Source organism: Harpia harpyja, chromosome 3 (genome assembly GCF_026419915.1).
Source record: "Harpia harpyja isolate bHarHar1 chromosome 3, bHarHar1 primary haplotype, whole genome shotgun sequence".
In the NCBI taxonomy this organism is placed as follows: Eukaryota; Metazoa; Chordata; class Aves; order Accipitriformes; family Accipitridae; genus Harpia; species Harpia harpyja.
Genome location: NC_068942.1, coordinates 42,346,285 through 42,363,479, shown reverse-complemented (window position 1 = coordinate 42,363,479; position 17,195 = coordinate 42,346,285). Strand labels below are relative to the sequence as shown.

The 17,195-nt window shown below is 39.1% G+C and overlaps 1 protein-coding gene across 4 annotated transcripts in view; it reads left to right on the top strand.

Annotated features, from left to right (window-relative positions):
* LOC128139616 (dynein axonemal light chain 1-like) overlaps nt 1-16,463 on the top strand; it is a 31,789-nt gene extending 15,326 nt beyond the window's left edge. For all 4 annotated transcript variants that reach the window (XM_052782262.1, XM_052782260.1, XM_052782264.1 and 1 more), the window contains 6 exons: nt 2,803-2,912; nt 3,576-3,631; nt 8,085-8,140; nt 9,365-9,491; nt 9,902-10,048; nt 12,461-16,463. In XM_052782262.1, coding sequence (XP_052638222.1) covers nt 2,803-2,912; nt 3,576-3,631; nt 8,085-8,140; nt 9,365-9,491; nt 9,902-10,048; nt 12,461-12,507 — 543 coding nt within the window. In that variant the 3' untranslated portion in view covers nt 12,508-16,463. The remainder of the gene's footprint in view (nt 1-2,802; nt 2,913-3,575; nt 3,632-8,084; nt 8,141-9,364; nt 9,492-9,901; nt 10,049-12,460) is intronic.
* Nucleotides 16,464-17,195: the final 732 nt, after the last annotated feature.

Below are 17,195 nucleotides of genomic sequence, written 5' to 3'. Positions count from 1 at the left end.
TGTTGGACTTTCTGTGTGTTCTTCTTAAATTGATATGGCTGGTAAAGATGAGTCTGTTTTGCTCTCCTGCCTTGTTCTGCTGAATATGCATTGATAGAAGGCCTGAGGCTACAAAGAGATTTAAAGTTGGGGATGTCTTATGTTTTAATTATGCTCTGTTCATTTTACCTGGATGTAGTCGTTCCCATAGAATAAACAAGTATGAAATTCTCACTGTACTGAAGTCAGCAAAACTTCTACTATTGTCTTTTAACATATTGTCCCACATACTGTGCAAAGCTTAACCCAGAATGAGTTTCTTGCCTGTTTTTCTTCTTAAAGTACTGTGTTAATCCAGACAGTCATTTGGGGTGGTGACTGACCTGGTCTTGGAGCCTTCTAGAAAGCTGTTTATTGGCAAGGATGCAGAGGTAGTTTCAAATGATGATGTAGGATGCTCTGGGGTCAGGTTCACAGTCCAGTAAAACCAGTGAGAGTCTTTCTCCAGTCTCAGTGATTTTTAGATGAGGGCGCAGATGTGCCGTTCAGTATACATGCACTCTCCCACTAATCCTGGCCAGCTCCTAGAGCAAGAGTTTATAAATGTTTTGGTCTCTAGAAGATCTGGATGTGAGGCAGTGTGGGCAGGTACAGTTGAAAGCCAGAAGATCTGTACCATCAGCTCAAGGTACTAGTCTGTAATTGAAGACTACTTCCTCTCAGAATTTTATTATTGTTTAGTACCTTCAGTATTTCAGGTTTTTTTCAGTTTTGTTAGTATTTCCCACAAACTTCACTCCTGCTCTCCTAATAAGAACTAGAATGCAAGAACTTGTGGACATTAGCATTACTAGAGGTGTGAACTGAGTATTAAAAAATTTTGCTTTTCCTTCCTCATTCTTTCTGTCCTTCAAAATCTCAACTCCATGTTTCCTATTAAAGATTTATTTTCCATTTGCTCCTCTGTCACATGTCTTAGAGATAATAGACCTGTGTCAGTGAGTTTCCATTAATGTTAGGCATGAAGTGCTAAATTTGCTTTTCTGTTCATGTTATTGGGGGTGGGTCTAAATCTTCCTTTTACTACTCATAATCTGGGTCCATGTGACTTGTAAAATTGGGTCTGGTGGTGTGTTGCATTCCAGATGTTTTTCTTCCCTTTGGCATAAGGGTTTACCTATGCCCTACAGTCAGGGTGACATAAGTTAAATCAAAGCAACTTTAACTTTAAATCAAAGCAACTTTAACTTAGCAAACATATAACCTGTTCTTAAAAAAGCATCTGTTCTACCTGTGGTTTCTCTGTGGCTTATTGTGGTTGTTCAGCTGACCTTTCTTCCAGAAGCACATGGCAATCACGATGCATTTTCTTGCTGCTGGCCACAGTCTGTGCTGGAAGCTCTCTCCCTTCCACGTTTTTAAGAAAAAATGTATTTTATTTGTCAGTATAAACCGATAGATTATAAACTGAGTACAAATGCAAATAGATAGTGTGTTGTTCTTAGAAAAGAAAATGGAAGTTTCACATTTATATAGTGACTTAGTTTGAACACATTCACCATATTCTAGCAAAACATCTAACATGCTTATTTGCCAAATTGCTAATTGTGAGTAAAAATATTATCACACTGAATTTGGACAGAAACTAGAATATAAGTAAATGCACAAGGCAACATGCTAATTTTTTATTAAAGTTGCCTGAAGTATTTGGGGTACATAAGAAAGAAAATAATGTTATCAAAACCTGATCTTGTGCTGTGGGATTCTTAAAGACTTCTGGGATGCAATTCATTTCATTACAAAGTAGCCATATAAACCAGGCCAGACCTCAGCTATCTCACTTTTCAGTAGCTGCATAAAAATGGGGGAGAAAACAAGAGTCCTTGTTTTGAAAGTGTGGAGTAGATTTCTCCTTTGTTAATGGATCTCCAGTCCTCCCACTGAACACTGAGTGAATTGACAAAATGCTCCCTTTGTGCTGTCAGGGAGGCAGCTGTCAAAACTGGTGGTACTACCCAAATAGATACTTGTTCCAAGTGTTTAGTCAATAATTACCATTGCTTCAGAATTGTGAAAGATTTAATAGACTATATTTTTTAATAAACCCAGGTGCTGAAGTTATGGCCATTTTTCTAAAGTTCTGAACTTTATAGAGTATTTAATCTAGAAAATTATCAACCTAGGCTGTAAATAGGAAATTTGTCTTTTTGCTGTATTCTCTAAAGTGTGAAATCTTCCCCCACTCTTTTTTAATGGCTAATTAGAAATTATTTTTTTTTAGATTCTTAACTCTGTGCATCTGTTGATGTTCTGCTGCAAAACACACTCCACTGTGTTCAGTTTGTGTTGTGAGCTAGGCGTGAGTTCTGACTTTTATGGCTGAAGTGGGAAGGAGATTTTTCTGTCAGAGCTTTTAAGAATCTGCTTCTGCTACAGATTGGCCCTCGCTGAGGCTTCTGTATGTCAGTCTCCATGGAAGTACCTTCATTCAGAATTTTAAACCTCCATCTATTCTCCATTTCTTTACGGCAGAGGACCCCTTAATTAAATCACTCAAGTGTAACACAACTTTTAAAAAACGCACATGTAATGTTTAAGTTCTTTTGATATCTTGAAAATAAGCTAGCCTTTCCCTCTTTACGCTATGCCAGCAGGAATCTTGATAAACAGTATTCAAAATGCTTTCTTGTTTCAGTAATACCTTTTAAGTAGTATATTGGAATTACTTCTATAGTAATTACTTTTATAGTAATTTTTTAGTATAGTAATTTTTAGTAATTGCATGTAGCTGTGAGCCTCTTCTTCACTTTCTCTTTTCTTTAGGAAGAAAAAAATGGCCAGAAGGCTTCAGAGGCAAAGGAGGTGAAACTGTACGGTCAGATTCCTCCTGTAGAGAGGATGGATGAATCTCTCTCCACACTTGTTAACTGCGAGTAAGTTCAGTTAAAAACAAATTTGAAATCAAATATTCACTTCTCTTTACATTAATTTTCACTTTTTCTGCTGTCCACTGTGCAAATATGTACTTACTATGTTTAAGTGTGGCCTTCAAAGCAGCAGCTTTCTCTTCTTTTTTTCTCAGCTGAGCTTCTCTTTCCACACACAGTTCCTCTTTTTAATTCAAAGATCCCTGTCGCTTAACTGAGAAGATGTTAGGGTAGACTCAGTATTGATATTTGTCCCCAGAAAAAATATATACTGTTTATCAGTATATAATTACAGGTCCATGTTTGGAGTCTATCAGCTATCCGGCACATTTATGATCCATTCTAAAATTTTTGCAAACAAAAAAAGAGACTTAAGCAGGACTTTCAGAAAGAGATTAGAGCCATTTCAGAAATAAATGTCCATGCATTTGATAAGGCTAGGCATAAAAAGATAATCCAGTATGTTATGTAAGTAACTCATGAAGCTAAATAAAGTTGCAGAAGTCTTGATAGTTTGAGGGTATTTTGAGTGTTTACACATCTAGTTAGTTCACCATCTAGTAAGAGAAGAATAGACAATTATTTCTGATGCAATAGTGTTTGGACGTGGAACTCTTCTGCTATAGTGATCCCTTGTATGCTGTGAATTGATTATTCTTGCTTTTAAAGGAAACTATCGCTGTCTACAAACTGCATTGAAAGAATCGCCAACTTGAACAGCCTAAGTAAGTGACAAGCCAGTGATTGATTATGTTTGTTTTGTAGTTGCTTGGATAGGACATATACCATAATTTGTTATATGTTCTATCTCTATACCTATTCTTATCCTTTTTAATTCCTTCCTCATAGAAAATTACAAATGACCCTTAAAATTGTTAGTCTTACTGGAGAATGCATGTTTAGCAGTAATGGTGTATTAAAGCATGTATCCCTGCAATAGCCTTGGCAGTTGTCTCACTGTGCAGGTTTAACAACAACAACAAATCCATTCAGAAAGCATTTTTGTACCCTCCAGTGGGCCTAGTTGTGATGTTCAACACCTAATCGGTTCTAGAGTGATGTAATGACCAATTTCCACCCTCACGATGGAGATAGTCTGCAGTTCAACAACTCCGTAATTGCAGTATTGGTTGGAGTGAGGTTGGAGTGTTGTAGACCTGGATGGAAAAATGTCGTTCCACTTTGCAGAGGACTGAATATACTTGGTTTGATTTTGTTTGTACTTGAAAGGGGTGTGCCATCTGTCTAGAAGTGTAACTGAACTTTTATTTCTTGGGCACCTGTCCATGAAACCTTGAAACTCATTGGGTTACTGACTTTGGGACAGAAGTCTTAATGGTCTGACTAATGGTCAAGACTTTGACTCTGTGGCATGAAGCTGGCAAAGAGCTGCAGGTTTTGGGCTGGACCCTCCAGGCTTTTCTGTCCCCATCAAATTGCCAGGCAGACAGACAAGGAACCTGGAATCCCATCCTTTCCAACTACACACCAATGGGGCTGTCAAGGAGCTTGATGGACTTATTTGTTTTCATAATATGCTTGGACTTCAACAAATTTGCAAATACTAATCAGGGAAAAAATATTCCAGTAGTCTTTCCAAATAACTGTACTGTAATATTTCAATTTGAGTAACTCTATCATAAGCAAAAAATAATTAGACAGTTATATATAAAAGTGAAATTTTGAGTGGGATAAAACATTAAAAGTCTTTAAAGCATCTTAAGTATTTTTTTTAATAAAATGTAGAATTAAAACATCCAGTCTGTACCAAATATTTGGTCCTAAAGGCAGACAAACTAGAACTATGTGGTCTGTCTCTTAAAGCTACAGAATATGAGGAACTCACCATCTCTATTGGATTCTGTGAAAGAGAGAGAAAGCAGTGCTTATAGCTATGAAAAACAAGCCACTAATTATTACATACTTGCTTTTACTTATCGCAGAGAGGAAGCTAAGAAATCTTTTTAAGCATCTACACTCTTTTCAGATGGAAAAGATTACTATTAATGTATATACCTGATATTGTAGCTATGTCAAGTAGATAATTCTGTGTAAAGGATCGCACCCCTGTATCCGTACATGTGAGGAAGATGTTTTAGATGACAGAAACAAGTGTTAGTTTTGTGTTTTAAAGAATGTAAATGTTCCATAAGGGAGATCTTTCTTCCTTTAAAATATAGAATATCTCAGAACAAGAGTAATGAAAAACAGTAACAGCGGTTAGAAACAATTTTAAGGCATGGCTTTTTAAACAATCTGTCATTTTTGTGTTTGTAAGTATCCTTTCATTTCTTACAAATTTCAAAAGCTAGTGCAAACTTATAGTTTATAAATGACAGTTACAGAGAGAATAGCTGGCTAGACCAAAAGGCCATCTCCCAGCACTCTCCCCTGTGGATGGGGATCCTTAGGGATATTCTAGAGAGTATTAGCTGTAGTAAGCTTTAGACTTACTGGTTATGATTCTTCATTTTTTTGAGCATGGTCATGTGTTAAGCTGTTGTGTTTAAAACGAAAAAGAACTCTCGTTGTACCTCAACTTTTTAATAAAAATTAATCTTCCTGTTTAAGAATATTTGCCAGGTGTGGTTTTACCAGGTGTGGTTTCATCCCTGCATTTCTTGAGACAGAACATACAACTGTCTATTCTAGATCAGCCTTGAATCTTCATCCGTAGCAATCTCTAGCCACTACGTGTGCTGTCTGTGGAGTATCTGTTGCTACTTGGCTGGAACTTTCATTAGTCTTGCCGTTAATTATTGTACCATGTATTTTCAATCATTATGCATACAAGAGCAAAACAAAATCATGAAGTATTTCATCCTTAATGTAGTTAAGAAGTGATAAAACATTAATGAAAGGTATGGGTCCAAAGGTAACTCAGCTACATGCTGCAACTCAGTTTGCTTATTTACATCTGCAAGAAAGCTTGTGTGAAAAATTAAAATTAGTTACACAAAACCAGTTATTTTTTGATAGCTTTGAGTTACACTAGTATCACAGTAAACCCCAGCAAGAACTTGGAAAGGAGTTTTGTCTGGGTGCTAGACTAATCATAGAATCATAGAATGGTTTGGGTTGGAAGGAACCTTTAAGATCATCTAGCTTTAGTGGTCCATCCGTCAAATCCATGTCTCTCCAATTTGAGACAAGGATATCATGCAGAACAGTGTCAAATGCTTTGCACAAGTTCAGGTAGATGACGTCAGTTGCTCTTCCCTTCTCCGCCAATGCTGTAAACCCGTTGTAGAAGGCCACCAAATTTGTCAGGCACAATTTGCCCTTAGTGAAGCCATGTTGGCTGTCACCAATCGCCTCCTTATTTTCCATGTGCCTTAGCATAGTTTCCAGGAGGATCTGCTCCATGATCTTGCTGGGCACAGAGGTGAGACTGACTGGCCTGTGGTTCCTCCAGTCTTTCTTTTTTCCCTTTTTAAAAATTGGGCTTATGTTTCCCCTTTTCCAGTCAGTGGGAACTTCACCGGAGTGCCACGACTTCTCAAATATGATGGATAGTTGCTTAACTGCCAGTTCCCTCAGGACCTGCGGATGCATCTCATCAGGTCCCATGGACTTGTGCACCTTCAGATTCCTTAGATGGTCTCGAACCTGATCTTCATTCTCCCGGTCCCTGCCTTTGCCTTCTGCAACTTGGGCAGTGTGGCTGGAGCCCTTGCCGGTGAAGACTGAGGCAAAAAAGTTGAGTACCTCAGCCTTCTCCATATCCCAGGTAACCAGGTCTCCCGTTTCCTTCTGGAGAGGGCCCACATTTTCCCTAGTCTTCCTTTTATCACCGATGTACTTATAGAAGCTTTTCCTGTTGCCCTTGATGTCCCTGGCCAGATTTAATTCTATCAGGGCTTTAGCTTTCCTAACCTGATCCCTGGCTGCTCAGACAATTTCTCTGTATTCCTCCCAGGCTACCTGTCCTTGCTTTCACCCTCTGTAGCCTTCCTTTTCGTGTTTGAGTTTGTCCAGGAGCTCCTTGTTCATCCATGCAGGCCTCCTGGCATTTTTGCCTGACTTCCTCTTTGTTGGGATGCATCGCTCCTGAGCTTGGAGGAGGTGATCCTTGAATATTGACCAGCTTTCTTGGGCCCCTCTTCCCTCCAGGGCTTTATCCCGTGGTACTTTACCAAGCAGATCCCTGAAGAGGCCCAAGTCTGCTCTCCTGAAGTCTGGGCTAGTGAGCTTGCTGGGCGCCCTCCTCGCTGCCCTATAGATCTTGAACTCCAGCATTTCATGGTCACTGCAGCCAAGTCTGCCCTTGAGCTTCACATTCCCCACCAGCCCCTCCTTGTTGGTGAGAACGAGGTCCAGCATAGCACCTCTTCCATTCTTCTGCGTGATTGGCCCCCCTCCCTTCTGTGTGTGCCAGTGGGGGAGGTTTTGGCTGTTTGTGGGCTCTGGGTCCGCTGCAGAGCGCGCTTGGAACCAGCTATCCAACTCCTCCTCAGCCTCCCTGATGCTACGCAGCCTCCTCACCGCCTCCTGCAGCTCAGCCGCCTGCGGCAGGAGGTCGTCCACCTGGGCACAGGGTTTGCCGGCAGCTCCGCTGCCTGTCCCTGCCCCAGGAGAAAGGTCCCGGCCCTTCCTGCAGTCGGAGGTCTGCACTGCAGCCTCTCCCTCCCGCAGCTCCGTCTGGACGGAGGCATCGGCCACCGCTGGGGTAGGTGGTGCAGACCCCCAGCCGGAGCTGCAGCCCTTGCTCTCTAAGTTGAAATGTCTCTCATCAGACTTCTGTAAGGCAGCTTTATAAGCTGCCTCTATTTTAGAAATCAAATCTGCTGCCTTAAAATAAGATTGGAACTTTTGCCTGGAGAAGAAGGGGTATGAACTATGTAAGATCAAAACTGGCAAGTTAGCAGTTAAGAGTTCAGGTGCAAGGTGAAATAATATTTTTTTTTTTAATTTAGTATTTATCTGGACTGAATTTCAGCTAGGTAGCCTGAGCAGCTTTGTATTCATGAGCGTGTTTCTGAGCTGTCCACCGCATCCATTCCTGATCTGTGTAGGACAGGAGGTTTTGTTTCTGTTAGGTGATTCTCTCTTAAAGCAGCCTGTTCAGAGTGCAGTTTGTTTGTACGTAGAATATGGCGTTTTACCTGACTTACAGCATTTTCTTATATTTAAAAAAACCCCATTTATTAACAAGAAACTTTCTTTTATCTATTACAGAAAATTTGAGGATTCTGTCTTTGGGAAGAAATAACATAAAGAACTTGAATGGATTGGTATGCGCTTCTTAGTATCAATTCTATGCTAACAAAATGGAGTACTGTCTAGAATGCGAGATAATTTCCCTATGTTCATAAAAGTCTTTGCTGAATTTATGTTATTGCCTAACCATTTATTTTCTCCTTTCACTATGATCTGTTCACCCTCTTACATGTTGCTTCTGAATTTTCAGATAGTCTTTCTCTTTTTTTTGTTTAAACATGCTTCATGTTTGGACCTTCTTCAGGGTTAATTTACTACATAAAAGGATTTTAGAAAGAGAGATTTTGTTGTCTTTGATAAATATAAGCAGAACTTTTATTTGAAAACTGCTGTCTGTCTGTAAAGCTCTCTAAATTCCACTGGCTTTACGTGAAAATAATTCCTACAGACTTCTTGCATGAGGAATTTTCTACCTGAAGATACTTAGTTTATGCTTCTTTACTACAAATATTGGCAGTCCTGTGAACACACACTTCATGAGAGTCTGTCCTTTTTATGTTAACTGTCACCCGGAGCAATATGGCTTTAGGGGAGGAGATGGTGGCAGGACTAAGTCTACCAGGTAGGGGAAAATTTGTTGAGGAAAAAATTGCATCGATTTTGTTACATTTCAGTTAAGGGCAGAACTTTTTTTCAATCAACTTTTTAAAAATGAATATAGAAATTCTTTTCTTCCTCAAGAGATGCTGTATGTTTCTCCCGCAGAATGTTTCTCTTCAAAGCTATTCCCACCTTCAGAGATGCCGTATCTCTTAAGTGTGAATTGCAGAGTCAATGTGTAACGGCTGGTTTAAAAACCTCTCTTTTGAGAGAATTATGAATGCAACTTCTGGCCAACAGATACAAACATACATGCACCTGAAATGAATCATTCCCGTGTATTGCATAAACCCCCTTCTAAAGTAGTTGTTAAATTGCATTCACTTCAGGTATGTTGCAGTGCACAAGCAGCCAAATTTGTCTCCTCTGCCCCAATGCCTTAAGAACAACTACTCTAGCCAGCTATTCCTTGTCTTATTCTAAGATTGTGATTTCTGTCCTCCTAAATATATTTCAGATCCTTTGCTCTTAATTCCCCTGAGTACTTCTCATGCATAATTAGGGACCTGCTTAAAAGGAAATGAAGATATACGCCTTAGTATTTTCTCACATGAGGTGACCTGCAGGGGGTGAAGAAAGAGTCTGAAGAATAAGGAAGATATACTTCCGCTTACCTGAGTAGTCCTGTCATTTTCCAGGAGGCAGTTGCAGATACTTTAGAGGAGCTGTGGATCTCATACAACTTCATTGAGAAACTGAGGGGTATCCGTGTGATGAAGAAGCTGAAGGTTCTTTATATGTCAAATAATTTGGTGAAAGACTGGGGTAAGCCACACCTCTCTATTCTGTAACTTTTCCTGTAGTATGGTGAATGCATGAATTAAGTCACCAAGTGGAAAATAGTTCTGTATGTTACAGGGCTTTAAGTCTCATTGATAAGCCTGCAGACATGCATAGAATCGCTAAATACCAACTCATGCAAGAGAGTAAAAATAGTTAGAATATTGAATTTAACTTCTAAGCCCAATGGAGTTTGTTCTTTGAATCATCTTTCTCAGACTTCTTTTAAAATGCATACCTGTTCTTTAACCTGATACCAGTTCAAGCCCAAGCAATCCCTATCCTGTTGTATCCCATGCTATTTATGTTTGCACTGAGTTTGAAAGGAACGTGTGGTGCAGATGTACTTTCTATGTTCCACAATCTGGTTGGTGTTTTCACCTTTGTGGTTGCAGCAGAGTTTGTGAGACTGGCAGAGCTGCCATTACTAGAGGATCTGGTGTTTGTAGGCAATCCACTACAAGAAAAATACGCCTCTGATCAGAAGAACAATTGGATTGAAGAAGCAACCAAACGGGTACCCAAGCTGAAAAAGCTGGATGGTGAGTTCGGGGCATGAGGCAATTGGTGTGAGTTAACAGCTTAATATAAAGACAACCACAGGGAAATTAATCACAACCTCAGAAATTAATCTGCGTGCCTATGTAATCAATACTCCTCCCTCCACTCTCTGGAGTTATTCAGAAGTAGTTATTCAGATCTTGGCTGCAGGATCTTCTGAGAGTGTTTGATGGATTTGGAGTGTTAAATCCAAGTGGTCTTGCAGCCTACAGTTGGGCTTTACTCTTGAAGTTACCCAGTCAAATAGTTTTAGCATATAACTAACAGTGATCTGAAAGATTTAGCATTAAATAAGTTAACAAGGCTTTCATCTGCCAAGTTGAATTACAGTTTTCCCAGCAAAAGAGGGTGACATGGTGGGGATGGGGATAGACAGGGATATGCTCTGTTTTGCTTCTGGTGCAAGGACAAGTTTTCAAAACTTCATGCAAGTTTCCTAAATGCCTGGATATCCCCATCTCATCACTGTAGTAAGCCTCAATTTGTGAGCTGTCCTCTCCTTTTTAAGAAGTCCCTGATATGAAAATATATTGAAGCATGTTCTGCTTTAAAAGTGAGATAATTTTAAAATCTATTTTTAAATATGTTAATTTCTGTTAATGGAGATGTTAGCTGTTCACTATTATCCCCTGTTTACTAAAGCAATGAAGAGGACAGCAGGACTGGTAACAGTAATAGAGTCAGAGTAGCAGCAGGGAAGGTACAAGTGTAGGGATGGCAACAAGAGGACAGCTTCATTACAGGGAGCAATAAATAGGAAATCAAAGCCAGATCAACTGAAGTAATAAGAATTATTAGGAAGTGGAAGCCTGGTGAGAGAAGTGTACTGCTATGAAGGATGGCCTGCAGTAGTCCATTTGCTGTTGTAGTAGGAAACATTTTGACAGTGAAACAAAAAATGGCATAGGGCAAATATCTGTACAGGCAAAGAGTAACCTTGTTAGTATAAGGTTAGACCCTTAGTTCCTTAAGCATTTCTGCAGCCTGGAGCAATGGCCAGCTCTGAATTAGGCAGGTACATTTCCTATGCAACATAGAAGGAGGATGATGTTTAAGAATGGAAACCACAAAAACTAGAATGTTGAGCAAAAGAGATGTCAGAAACACTGTAACTGGCCATAAGGTTCTTGCTCTTACACTGTCCCAGGATCCTGTTATGCTTATGTACTATATGTGAGATGACTAATCTAGGGACCTCAAAATTATTTAAATGGTTGAAGATGTTCTGGACAAAAATTAGCACTGAAGGTCTCTTTCAGCAAGTAGGTGTCTCCTTTCTGTTAGTCCCTGCGCCAAGAACCCTGCTCAGCAGTTAGGTGCGTAAAGCACAACTGAAACCAAGCTCTGGTGGTTTTATTTTCCATTTCCTACCTGTGAAAAAAGAAACAGCACCCCAATCTTACGGTAAGCAAAGGGCTCTCACCACAAAGCCTCACCACAGTTCAAGTCTCTGCCTCAAGCTCAGCAAAGCATCAGTATGACCCAGTTCCCACTACCCAGGTGATAGCGCAGGTGAATGGACATACACCTTCACACCCTGTTGTTCTTGTACTCGTTATTTAGGCATGTATTTGATTGTGCTATTTCAGCTTGCTGTGAGCTTACCTGTACTATTGGGTTTTGCTACTGTGGGGAAAATTTAGAACTTGATAAATCTTTTTGGGTGCTATTAGTATTTCAACTTATTTTAAATTCATGAACACATCACTATGAGGTGGTGCAAACCCTGCAGACTGCCACAATCTGAGGTGCCCTTGCTCAACATGGCAGTTAAAAAATGATTTTTTTTTTTTTAAAAGTACCCAAGGGGTGGGTATAGACTGATACTACTGTGCAATGCAGCTTTATTCCATGACGTCCAAGTTATCCCTAAGAGATGTGACCATATTGATTCTTAGATCCACGTTAATGTAATTGTATTGTGTAGTGTGGACATCCTAGTTAGGTATCAGTGAGGAGGTATCCCGTACTAACTTGGTCATTTGTGTCATGGAAATCGCAGCACAAAGTAGGGGCCCAACAAGAGAAGGGTGATGTGCTAGTTAGTTGTTAGCAGTTGAACCAACATGGTGCATCTCCCAGTGACCAAGTTAGGCTGATCTTTGCAGGTCCGGCTTTAGTACCTTTTTTATTCCTTGTTACCTGAGAAGTCGGAAGAACATCCAACAGAAAAGCTCATCAGTTGAAGGCTTTTCTAGTTAAAAGCAGTTCAGGTATGCAGAAGTTCATGTCAGTTAGAAGCTGTGGCAGGAAATTCAACTCTTTCCTCTTTCTGCCAGTCCGACTCTTTCCAACAGTCCAGATTAGCTTTCAGGTATATCAGCATTAACTATGTTTTTCTCTGCATAATCTATTCATAAATTTTTGCAGATTTTTTTCTTTTTTTCTCTTAGGTACCCTAGTTATTAAACAAGAAGAAGATGAAGAAGGAGCAAACTGATGACACTTTCTTCTTGGGTATTTAATTATTTAAGTAACTCCAGATAGCTCGGCACATAGAACTTTTATACAAAATGTTTGTTTTGAAGAAAATCTTTGGGCAATTTTTGAAAGACCAGCTTGTGTCCACAGTCTGTCACCCAAAGAGTTAGTTACCAAAATTTGGGCGCACCAGTTTGTCAAGCTTATGACACCTTCTGTAGAGACCAGTGGAGCTGAGTTTATCTGCTGTTTGGCTAGCAAGAGATCTTTACCTAAACTAATACATAGCTATTTTTAATCCCTGATTAGTGGTGCTTGTTGTTCACTGTTGGGTTATAATAGAACCATTTCAGCTTGTTAGGTGCAGCTGGCCAACATTATCATTGGAAACACTGAGGCCAAAAGAACTATGTTGTCGTTTAGACACACATTACAGGCTTTGTTGTGTTTAATTTTGTCTTGGGACTCCCTCAATATTTTAAATATGCAAGTTTGCCTTTTCATCCCCTTAACTGTTACGCCAAACAGGCCCAGTAGTTGTGGACCTATGCACAAAAAAGGTATTGGTCTGATAATTGCTTGTTACTGGCCTTAAGTTTTTAATTGGGCTTCTTGCATTGGAACTCAACTGCATTGCTTAGAAGGTCATGTATAACTTATATATTTATTTATTTTAAAGAGGCAATGGGAATTCTTTGCATGGTTTCAGTGAGACTAAAATATCTGCTAGCTTTTTTTGTTGTTTCTTACTAAGAAATTATTTTAGATTGGAATATGTCGCCTATTAACCTACAGCTGGTTCCTAGTTTTGGTTTGGGTCACTGGTGGACATAATCCTTCTCAGCTCCAGAATTTTCCTATAACTAAGTAGGCTGATACTAATACAGAAACAAACAGTGAACAAAAGACCTGGGCTTGAGGACAGAAAATTCTGGTTTTGGGGATACTCATTTTTTATGAAAGCACAGATGTAAGCAGTGAGAGAAAGTGTATGTAGTTAGTGGGGAAGGTGAGATGAGATGGAAAGTGAGCATTGGAAAAAAAAGTATTGAAGATGTACTAAATGTGCGATATTGCAGGGTAACCAGTTTTAGTAAAGCCCCCTTTATGTGACAAGTAACTATTTTTAGTGAAAAGCATTAAACAATGATGAAGACATACCTGATTGCACTGTTGGATGCCAATAGTGGTTTGGTTTTTTTTCTTCTCTTTAGAGAATAGATCAAGTCACCCGAGTAGGTTTTTTCTGCAGCTTGTTTTTATTGCTTCTTTTTTAAAAGCTTTTCTTCTAATTCATGGTACCATCTTTGTTTAAATTAAAATGGCAACAAGTATATCTGCTGGTTCCAGACAAGGCATAGAAGGGATGGAGGCAGAACGCCACTCTTAATTATTTTGTTTGTGAAGATGTGGCAGGAGTTGAAATCTTGGAAGTCATGGCCAGAGATAAAAAGGTAGAATTGGCCCACACGACAGTGGTATTGATCTCAAGCTCCAATTATAATGGTAGTAGAAGATATTCTCCCTCTAATCAATTTCTAAGCGAACAGTGTGAAGTAGAAGATTACAAGACAATCACAGTTTAGATCCATTACTTAAAATAAGGTCAAGAGAGCAATGGCAAAAACTGTGGACATTCTTCACCTAGCACAAACTATTTCCAAGCAGCTGTTCTCTTGACCAGAAAGCAGTTTCTTAGTTAACTAGCTCACTGGATTTATCCTACAGGCAACTTTATATTTGCTTTTAATTTCTTTTAGAATTATTCTCGTAGCTTTATCATTAGTAAAGGCACCATTGACCAAAAAGCACGATGGAAGAGAGGGTATATAGTCAACAGCCATTTCATATTGGCTTCTTTTAAAACTAAGCCATTCAATTCACTTGCAGCCAACCACTTTTGGCAAAATGGCTGTGCTTTGGCAGTACACAGCCTACGGCACATTCAGCCCTTACTGACCCCATCTGCTGTGGCCGGGCAATAGGGGATTGGCTTGTGCCCTTGACGACCATAATTAAAGTGTGGTTAACGTGAGCCAGAACTTGAGTGGAGCAAAACTTGACTTCTGAATATTACCAACAAACGGAAATGCCAAATTAATCTGTGTGTTTGGAGACATTTTCAGAATAGACCATGCAGTGCTCTTGTCCTAGCGCTTGGCCACAAAGTGTTTGAACCTCTGTAGCTGGTCTCTCCTAGCACAAAGGCTACAAGTAGGGTACATATGGGTAGGTTAAGCTCCTCGAATGAAATGTGACAGGAGAGAGAGTGAGTGATGAGCACACAGTCCAATGCCAAGTAATCCTCCTGGTTGATTTTTTAGTATCTAAATATGGTCTAAGTGTACATTTCTGAAGGTCGTGTTAGATACAGCAAATACTCTACACTTTGGCTATTTTGGGACATTCTGAGAGCAGAATAGAATCTTACTGTTCTGACTATGTGGTGATGATTGGAACGAAACGCAGCTCCATTGACAAGACATGAGGGATAAGAGCAGTTCCTGGCTCTTGTAAGTGACCAATACAGGCTATATGTATGGGAATCAGTCCAAGAACTACTGCAGTTGGTGGTAGAGCTGTGTGTATTGTGTGGCCCACTGTCATCAGGTCTTTTCACAGATTTAACAGCACAAATTCTCTAGCTCTTTTTTGGGGGCCGCATTATAAATACCACCAAAAAAGAAAAAAAAATCATTATTGAAGGAATGGAGCATCCAGTCTCAGCACAATTATAACAGCAGTAAGGGACACTTACAGTACAAGATTTCCCTTGCCTTTCGCCCTTCATGCTGTGATAAATTAGTATATATTTTAAAACCCTTCTGATAAAAACTGTATGTCAATCTCAATGAAACAATACAGTAAGAAAAGAATAAACGGTGGCTCTTATTTGTCAGGAGATGCTTCAGCTCAAAGCTGGGTGGAAGGTTCAGCTTAATGTTGCTTTGCCTGATGAATCATGATTATTCTCAAGAACAGATCAACCCCCCCTGAACTTTTTCTCCTCCAAAAGAAGTAAAGTTTCCCTAAATTTTAAAATTTGCACTTTAAAATTATGCACTGGATGTGGTGGAAGACATACACAGGTGGTAGAATTTAAGCAGCTAATTTGCATATTGATGGTGCTACACCATGTCATGTATAAGCTAACAGTGAAGCTTGGCCTGCGTGCCCGTAGGGAGCGGCTGAGTAAAATGTTGAAAGGCTTGTCTTTCTGTATTACTCTTTGCTCTTCCTCATCACACCACATCCAATAAAGTTGTAAGCACATTATTATTCATGGATGAAAAGAGCACCCATGTAAAACTTGCAAGCCATGTGGAATTCTGCTTTTCCCAGTGAAATTATGGAGGATTAGCATCCACTTTATTCCTGAGAGAAATATCCTAAAATTAAATTAGTGATAGGAAATAGCTAGGTTTTTTACTTGCTTGTTAGCACACTGACCTCTCTTCGAAGAGCTGATGTATGCAGTGATTATATTGAGAACTGCTGGAAAAATGTGAGAAGAGACCTGAGAACCAGCAGATGACTCAGGTTACACCAGAATTAGACTCATCTAGAAAAATCTTCAAGCAAGAGAGCACTTTTAACATCCCCGTTGGCTATCTTTTGTATACAGTAATTTTGTAGCATGACCAAACTGTTATATTTGCTGTGTTTAAATTATTTAGGCCTATGTTTATAAATGTTATTCTGTGAAACTTGTTTAAAAATAATATAACGTTATTTTATACAAACATCTTTGGCTGTTGTGTAATGAAATAGTTGAGCTTGTGGAGAGCATTCAGAAATTAAATTGTGTTCTCATTAAACTTTCCTAGCTGCTCAGGGAGCAATGTATTTATACTATGTAAATGCTGTTCCTTATTGCCTCTATATTTTAGAATAGAAAATAACTTAGACTTTAAAAATGCTGATATATTGTGATTGTTGTCATCTGATACATAAATATTTTTGAATCTTTTGAGACATTGGTTGTCAGACTTTGTTCTTAAGCCCTGAGAGAAGAGTATACTACTGCTGTATGGGGAAAAAAATCCAAATAAGTTAAATAAATGGCTAGTCTTTCTTCAGTACAAAATTACTAATTCACTTTGAATTTAAGTTCTGTTAACAGCAATATGCTATCAATTCCATTAAACCTGGACAAGAGAAGGTTAACTGATTAATAAATTTCTGTAATAGAAACTTTAGCCTTCAATAGACAGTGTGACTGAAATGTAATTTCAAAACTCAGATATAAAGAAAAAGCTTTCTAGCTCACAGTCCACAGCAGTCAGTCTCGATAATGACAAGAATAGCATCCTGCAATGACAGTTGTAATGCTATTTAAAAAAACATATAGGGAATTACTGCAGAATTCCTCACAATACCACTAACTCAAAGCTTACTAATCACTAAAGTGCTTTATAAGGTCTTTTTCAGTAGTTGAAATAACTTCCAGAAGCTTGGGCTTGGATCCACCAATTAAAAAAAGATGAAAAACAAAATGCCCAAAACTTGACTTTTTTGATCATCAAAAGTTTGTTTGTATCATTTCAGTTTTAGTACAAAGTAGTCAACCTTTAGCACTTTTGCCAGTTGGTTCTGACAGGGAGGCAATGACATTATTTAAAGCCTTACACAAAGTCTTGCTCTGCTACCTGAAGTGAAGGCTTTGGTGTTCCCTGTCTCTTTTGCCCACCAAGCAAAAATACCACT